The 8,941-nt window shown below is 39.4% G+C and overlaps 1 protein-coding gene across 1 annotated transcript; it reads right to left on the bottom strand.

Moving 5' to 3' along the window:
* Positions 1–2,958: 2,958 nt before the first annotated feature.
* Positions 2,959–7,380, bottom strand: LOC143019850 (uncharacterized). The gene is made up of 4 exons (XM_076175831.1): positions 6,859–7,380; positions 6,258–6,639; positions 4,572–6,161; positions 2,959–4,196 (listed from the first exon to the last, which is right to left on the bottom strand). The coding sequence occupies exons 1-4, from the start codon at positions 7,378–7,380 to the stop codon at positions 2,959–2,961; spliced, it is 3,732 nt and encodes a 1,243-aa protein (XP_076031946.1).
* Positions 7,381–8,941: the final 1,561 nt, after the last annotated feature.

Here is an 8,941-nt window from a genome sequence, read left to right as displayed (position 1 = left end):
CCAAACTCGAACAAGAACGGTTTTTGTTGAAATGCACAATTTTAAATAAAAAATCAGTATATGTTTGCATTATTTGACCTATTTTCTCTAAATTGTGAGATTTCCATACAATTTGATTAAAGAGAAGATACATTTTTATCATCTGCAATATTACCACCAACACCTATGAATACCGTCCGACTCACTAATAGCCGACCAAACTCGAACAAGGACGGTTTTTGCTGAAATGCACGATTATATATTTATATATATATATATATATATATATATATATATATATATATATATATATATACATATATATATATATATATATATATATATATATATATATATATATATATATATATATATATATATATATGAGAGAGAAATACGCTAATGGCATCGACATCAAACCGATAATTTGCAACTGTCATAATATATATACAGTATATATACATATATATATATATATATATATATATATATATATATATATATATAGCATATGATTGCATTATTTGACCTATTTTCTTTAAAATGCGTGATTTTCATGTAATTTGATAACGTTTTTATGCTCTGCAAACTTATCGACCACAGCTACGAATATCGTCCGACTCATTAATAGCTGACCAAAGAAACAATGACGCTTTTTGCTGAAATGCACAATTGTATATAAAATTTAACATATGAATGCATTATCTGACATATTTTCTTTCAAATGTGTGATTTCCATGTAATTTGATAAAAGAGAAGTTACGTTTTTATCCTCTGCAAAATTGCCATCCGACGGTTTTTGCTGAATTGCACGATTGGTCAAATTATATGAAAATCACACATAGATGGCGAGCTGGACGAATCCTATCTGTGGTCGGTAATTTTGCAGATAAAAACGTAACTTCTCTTTGATCAAATGCTAATTTTTTATATAAAATTGTGCATTTGAGCAAAAACCGTCATTGTTTGGTTGAGGTCGGATATTAGTGAGTCGGACGTTATGTGGATAGTAATTTTGTAGAGGATAAAAACGTAACTTCTCTTTGAAAAAAATTACATGCAAATCACACATTTTAAAGAAAATAGGTCAAATAATGCAACCATATGCTAATTTTTTATACAAAATTGTACATTTCAGTAACAACAGTCCTCAACACTCCTCATCACTCATTCTCGCTAACCGTTCGCACATTCTTGTCGAGCACTGTATATATATATATATATATATATATATATACGTACATATATATATATATATATACATATATATATATATACGTACATATATATATATACATATATATATATATACGTACATATATATATATATATATATATATATATAAGTACATATATGTATATATATATATACGTACATATATGTATATATATATATATATATATATATATATATATATATATGTATGTATGTGTGTGTGTGTATGTATGTATACGAATAAATCACAAAAACACGTGATTCACAAAATGTGTAATAAAACCACTTGGGAAAATCAAATGAAAGGTGACCGAACGTTTTCATCTATTCACCTTTCATTATATTTTCCAATTGGTTTTATTACACATATATGTATGTATATATATACATATACATATATATATATATATATATATATATATGTGTGTGTGTGTGTGTGTGTGTGTGTGTGTGTGTGTGTGTGTGTGTGTGTGTGTGTGTGTGTGTGTGTGTGTGTGTGTGTGTGTGTGTGTGTGTGTGTGTGTGTGTGTGTGTGTGTGTGTGTGTGTGTGTGTGTGTGTGTGTGTGTATTGTTACAAACCTCTCTAAAGTACCAAAGGTTCACCGGCCTTGTGAATGTCTGAAGTTTGTAACATCAAGGGAACCCTTACACCCTATGTCTATTACGGGTTCAAACGGTCAAAAGAACTGAATAAGGTCGCCACCCGGTCGGACACCGGGAAAAGAAAATCAAACTAACTTAACTTAAAGAAATATAATTAAATAAATTTAAGTATGAAAGTTAACACAAGTAAAATGACACGAAAATAATATAACAAAGACACACTATTATAATTAAACAAACATGATTTTACATAATACATCTGACTTCTGATCATACATTTGACATTACACAAAAGAATCAAGTTCGAAGGTTTTAACGGGGTTGAACAGACGTAAGACCGGGTCACAGATCACCAAACAGTCATGAAATATAAGCTAATCCTAAGCCCCAATACTACTCACTCCGCGTTCACTTATTATAGGGCTCTACAAAGCTAAGTCCTAGTAAATCGGGCTTGCTGCTATATCAAGGGAAAAGGGTACTAACCTCAAGGCTGGCATTTTGAATCTGACCCGTGTAGTAGGTCTAAGCAGGGTCTGGACAATCGTATAGACTCGTTGGATACTACAAGGGGGCGGGATTTACCTAGCCTGACGAGCCTACATTGTTTAAGCGGGAAATACAAACGAAATATTTTTACGTCACGGCCTGTGACGTAGCAGAGACGCATGCTCCATGGACACTTGAATAATCAACATATTACCAAAAAACAATCAATATTATTATAAACTAATACCATAGTTACATTAATAAATACATACAATACATAATAAAGAAAATACCTTACGGTGACATATATTTGGTCATAACCAAAGCAGTACAATACGAACACACGTAACATGACATCTCCTCGAAACAACAATTACAATTACATATTTGGCAATTATACATCGCAGATGTAACACCTCCCCACCAAAAGAGAAAAAAAAATTCTTGAAAAGAATTTTTTTTACTTTCGGCAGATATGTGCTATGATCTAGACAGACAGTCTGCTATCACATTATTCCTCCCAGAAATATGTTTTACATCTAGATTATATTCTTCTAAAAATAGACTCCACCTAGTTAAGCGGAGGTTCTTCTCCTTGAACTTCTGAATATATTTTAAGGGATGGTGGTCAGTGAACACAGTTACATTTGCACCAACAGGGATATATACATCAAAATGTTTCAAAGCCAAAATAATGGATAATAATTCCTTTATCAATTGTGGAATACTTTTTCTGAGCCACATTCAGTTTTCTGCTGAAGTAACCCACAGGATGATCCACAGTGTCTTTAGCTTGTAATAGTACGGCACCAACACCAATGTTGCTGGCGTCACAATACAGAGAAAATGGTTTCGAGAAGTCTGGGGCCTGCAACACTGGAGCTGTGCACAAAAGGCTCTTCGGTTGAACAAAAGCGGTGTTGCAAGACTCAGTCCACTGGAACTTGGCTCCTTTCTTTAGCAGGTCGGTTAAAGGAGCTATTAAGGAAGAGAAATTATAGATAAACATTCTATAAAAGGCAATGGTTCCTACAAAACTACGAATCTCCTTCTTGGTCTGAGGTACTGGAATTCTGAGAATGGCTTCCACTTTGGCCTGGGGAGGAGCCAATTCTCCTTGTCCGATCACATAACCAAGATAATGCACCTTGGCTTGAACAAATTCACACTTTGTTAGATTGAGCACCAAATTGGCAGACACTAACTTGTCAAAGAGTAAGGTTAGACGATCCAAATGATCATGCCAAGTGTCACTATACACTACGACATCATCGAGGTAGGTTACACAACCAGGTATGTCCTCGGTAATTTTATTCATTAACCGTTGGAACGTGGCAGGGGCGTTGGTCATACCAAAGGGCATAACCTTACATTGGTAACTCTTTCCCAATGCGGCGAAACAGGAGACAGACTGGGCACGGGGTGTCATGGGCTCTTGCCAATATCCACGGAGCAGATCTAATTTAGTTATGAAATGTGCCCCTCCTACTCTATCTATACACTCTTCTAACCTAGGTAAGGGGTACGAGTCCCTTTTGGTCACTGTATTCACGCGTCGGAAATCGACACAAAACCGCTGAGTACCATCTGCTTTCGGAACTAAGATCACTGGCGAGCTCCACTCACTTTGTGCTGGCGTAATTAAACCGTGGGCCAGCATATAGTCTATTTCCTTCCTGATTATGGCTGCTCGTTGCGGGTTGACACGATACTGTGCCTGCTTAATAGGCTTCGCGTCTCCTACATCAACATCATGCAGAATTAGGTCAGTCTTTCCAGGAGTATCTCGAAAGACCTCCTGATACTTACTTAATAAGGCAGTTAAGTCCTCCCGTTGTGTAGCCGTGAGGTGGTCCAGCTTATCCACTACCTGGGGCCACCCTCCTGCATTCTCCTTCCACGGCATCTCTAAGGTGGGGGAAATAGTGTCCTCGTCTACTACATGCATGAGAGAAACCGTACAAACACTCGCGACAGTTTCACTCACCGGGCTCTGCTCCCTTTCTCGATACAACTTTAACATATTTATATGGCATAATTGTTGACTCCGTCTCCGATCTGGAGTGGCAACAATATAGTTTAGTTCCCCTACTCGTTTCACTACCTCATAGGGTCCACTGAACTTTGCCCTTAAGGGGTTACCTTGAAAAGGCAGCAGGGCCAACACACTATCTCCGGGATGAAATTCCCGTATTTTGGCATTTCTGTCATAATGTCGCTTCATTCTTTCCTGAGCACTCATTAAATTTTATCTGGCCATTTCCCAACACACGGCCAACTTACCTTTCATGTCAGTCACCGACTTCGACATGTCCTTCGAGGCAGAACTATGTCCTTTCAATAAACGTTCTTTCAGGACTTTAAGAGGTCCTCGAACCTCGTGCCCGAAAACTAATGCAAAAGGCGAGAGGCCCAACGATTCGTTAGGTACCTCACGCACTGCAAACAACAGGTATGGTAAGGCTTGGTCCCACCCCGTATCATTTTCTAAGCACCATTTCCTCAACATTGTTTTCAACGTTTGATGGTACCGTTCAAGGGCACATTGACTCTGAGGATGGTAAGCTCTTGACGTCACTTTCGTTATCCCCAGTGCTCCCAAACTCTGCATAACCTCTCTAGATAAAAACACAGACCCCTGGTCTGTCTGTAACTCGCGAGGTAGTCCCCACTTCGTAAAGCAACTAATCAGCTCATGCAACACCACTTTGGCGCGCACTTTACGTAGTGGTATCGCCTCGGGATACCTAGAAAACGTATCCATCAAGGTGAGAATATACTCATGTCCCCTAGCAGTCTTAGGCAACGGACCCACTATATCCACGACAACCTTAGCAAAGGGTTCCTCTCCTACAGGGATTGGTTTCAAAGGGGCTACAGGTACAGGTTGGTTTGGTTTTCCTACCAACTGACAAGTGTGGCAAGTACGGCAGTGCTGTGCCACATCCCTTCTAATTCCTGGCCAATAGAAATGTTGCCAGATACGGTCTAAAGTTTTGCGTACACCCAAATGTCCAGAAAGGGGACTATCATGCCCTAGCCGCAGAACTTCTTTCCGGTAGACCCTCGGCAACATCACTTGCCGTCTCTCGGACCACACTGCATCATCAGTGGGGCAGGTACTTTCCACCCATCGGCGGAATAGTACTCCCTTGTCCAAGTAATACTCCTCTGATAGTTCACTACCACTCTCTACTCTTTCATATAGTTCCCGTAAGTCGGGATCGACACACTGCAAGTCACTGAGACATCTTGTGCCCGCCTGTTTCTTTTCCATAAACAAGCGAGTCAAGTCATACACATCGGTTTCACTTACTTGTTCCTCCTGGAACAGAGGCTTCAGGTCAAACTCTGCTTCGACCTGGGCTTCCTCACTTGGGAGTTCTTCCTCGGGGTTCATACTGTCCTCACATTCAGGTTTTCCACAGTTTTCCCCACTCGAGGCCCTTACTGGTCTCACCTGGTCCTTAGACCACTCCCTCTGTGCTGCCATCGCCCTCGTAACAGCGCAAACCGGAAATAACCCCGGGTGCTGTCTCTCAAGTTGCTCGGTCTCTTCCGAAACAACCGGTACCTCCGAAACTATGGGTGTGGGACACATCCTCCCACCAACCAAATCATTTCCTAATATAACATCCACACCTACAACTGGTAACTCATCTACCATCCCTACCATAGCCTGTCCCTCGTAGAGAGGCGACTGTAGGTCTATGGATACTAGAGGTACCTTGGCTAGGCCCCCTAGGGAACTTACCGTTACACTCCCTCCAACCACTGGACTTCTCACCAGACTACTCAGTATCAGGGACTGGAGGGCCCCCGAGTCCCGTAGGATGGTGACTCGTTTCCGGTCTCCTCCTATGGATATCCAGCCTTGGAATAAAAATGGCTGATATCCCTTTAAGTGAGGTTTAAGTTTACCCTCCAATTCATCTACTTTACCCCCATCCATCTCTGATGGGCTGTTACCTATATAACTCATCAATGCCACGGCTTTGGCTTCACTCTCTCCCTGGGCCTTGCCCTTAGTGGAGGTGCTCTCAACCTTATTTGTTAAAGATACGGGCTTGACACCTTCCATCTCTCTTCGTCTCTTCCAACAATCTCTCATTTGGTGACCTACCCTCCCGCAGTAGAAACATGACTTAATCATTGATGACTTACTACAGTCATCTTTCTTGACTTCTATGGATTTGGTAGGTGACCCACCTGATGAGAGCGAGATTCTCTGCCTATTTATTGCCAGGTCTCCTTTTCCCTTGTGAGTAACCGAGAACTTCCCTGCAGGTCTTATCAATTCATACTTATCGGCTAACACTGCGGCCTCCTCCAATTTGGAGACTTCTTTTTCCTGAAGATACAATGATACCTCTTTAGGGATGGATCTCAGATACTCCTCTACCAGTAGCAGTTCAGCCAGTCTATCGAAATCTTTATTAATCTTGTTAGATCTTAACCACTGATCCCACAATAAACGCTTTTCTCTACTAAACTCCACGTGCGAGATGTTAGGTTGTTTCCTTAAGTTCCTAAACTTTATCCTATATAACTCGGGAACGAGTTCACATGCCCTAAGGATGGCCGTCTTGACCATGTCATAGTCCTTTGCCTGTGCGTCCTCTAGGGCGCCATATACTCTCAAGGGCTTCCCTCTTAACTTAGTCCGCAACAGCGCAGGCCAAAACTTCTTTGGCCATGAATAATCTTTAGCCATCCTTTCAAAAATTCTAAAGTACTGGTCCACATTGGATTCATCGAACTCAGGAAGCAACCTCGCATTCTGCACTACATCAAACTCAGGTCTCCCATTCACGGTTTGAGGAATTGGTAGCACTTGTTCATTCTCTTGCAATTCAGATTTAAGTTTAAGACACTGCATTTCTAATCTAGCCCTCTCAGTTTCTTCCCTTGCTATTTCTAATTGTAACTGCAACTCGCTTAATCGAGATTCTGTGTGCCGGGATTCACCATCAGCGTCACTACCTTCCCGATCATCTAAATTTGCTGAGCCGGCAGAAGCTTGTTCTGTCGCTCTCTCTTCATCTCTCGCCGGCACACTTTCGTCTCGATCATGCAGCATTGCCACCACCATGTGTACTAACTCCCCTTTATTTAGCCCGTGGGTCTAACTAGCTCCAAAATAATGTGCTATCAATTTCAATTCCGGTATGGTGAGACCTTGAATTTCTTTATCTGTGGGTTTTCCTTGTACAAATTCATCTACCTCGGTTTCGTTGGTTAACCGCATCTTCCTACCTTAATAAACCTATTATCATTGATCCACGTCGAACGTCTTTCCAATTTACCGTTAAATCCTGGCAAGTTCGCCAATTAATGTTACAAACCTCTCTAAAGTACCAAAGGTTCACCGGCCTTGTGAATGTCTGAAGTTTGTAACATCAAGGGAACCCTTACACCCTATGTCTATTACGGGTTCAAACGGTCAAAAGAACTGAATAAGGTCGCCACCCGGTCGGACACCGGGAAAAGAAAATCAAACTAACTTAACTTAAAGAAATATAATTAAATAAATTTAAGTATGAAAGTTAACACAAGTAAAATGACACGAAAATAATATAACAAAGACACACTATTATAATTAAACAAACATGATTTTACATAATACATCTGACTTCTGATCATACATTTGACATTACACAAAAGAATCAAGTTCGAAGGTTTTAACGGGGTTGAACAGACGTAAGACCGGGTCACAGATCACCAAACAGTCATGAAATATAAGCTAATCCTAAGCCCCAATACTACTCACTCCGCGTTCACTTATTATAGGGCTCTACAAAGCTAAGTCCTAGTAAATCGGGCTTGCTGCTATATCAAGGGAAAAGGGTACTAACCTCAAGGCTGGCATTTTGAATCTGACCCGTGTAGTAGGTCTAAGCAGGGTCTGGACAATCGTATAGACTCGTTGGATACTACAAGGGGGCGGGATTTACCTAGCCTGACGAGCCTACATTGTTTAAGCGGGAAATACAAACGAAATATTTTTACGTCACGGCCTGTGACGTAGCAGAGACGCATGCGCCATGGACACTTGAATAATCAACATATTACCAAAAAACAATCAATATTATTATAAACTAATACCATAGTTACATTAATAAATACATACAATACATAATAAAGAAAATACCTTACGATGACATATATTTGGTCATAACCAAAGCAGTACAATACGAACACACGTAACATGACATCTCCTCGAAACAACAATTACAATTACATATTTGGCAATTATACATCGCAGATGTAACAATATATATATATATATATATATGTGTATGTATATATATATATATATATATATATATATATACGTATGTACAAGACTGAATGGGTCTCAGTGCATAGAGATACATTTTTATCATATAGAATGCACTTTTATTTTAAGCCATCAATATCGGGAGACCGTGGAGGCCAACATGCAGAAATTGAAACGTGGTACGGCCAAGGACTCGAACTCGGCTAGCTCGTGACGAGTGCTTCATCAAGAGATTATATATATATATATATATATATATATATATATATATATATAGGTATGTATATATATATATAAATATGTACATATATATATATATATATATATGTGTATATATATATATATATATATATATATATATATATAATTCCTG

Source organism: Oratosquilla oratoria, chromosome 38 (genome assembly GCF_046742065.1).
Source record: "Oratosquilla oratoria isolate Oo_2021 chromosome 38, ASM4674206v1, whole genome shotgun sequence".
Classification (NCBI taxonomy): Eukaryota; Metazoa; Arthropoda; class Malacostraca; order Stomatopoda; family Squillidae; genus Oratosquilla; species Oratosquilla oratoria.
Note: the sequence above shows the minus strand (reverse complement) of the source record. Positions and strands in the feature narration are given on the sequence as shown.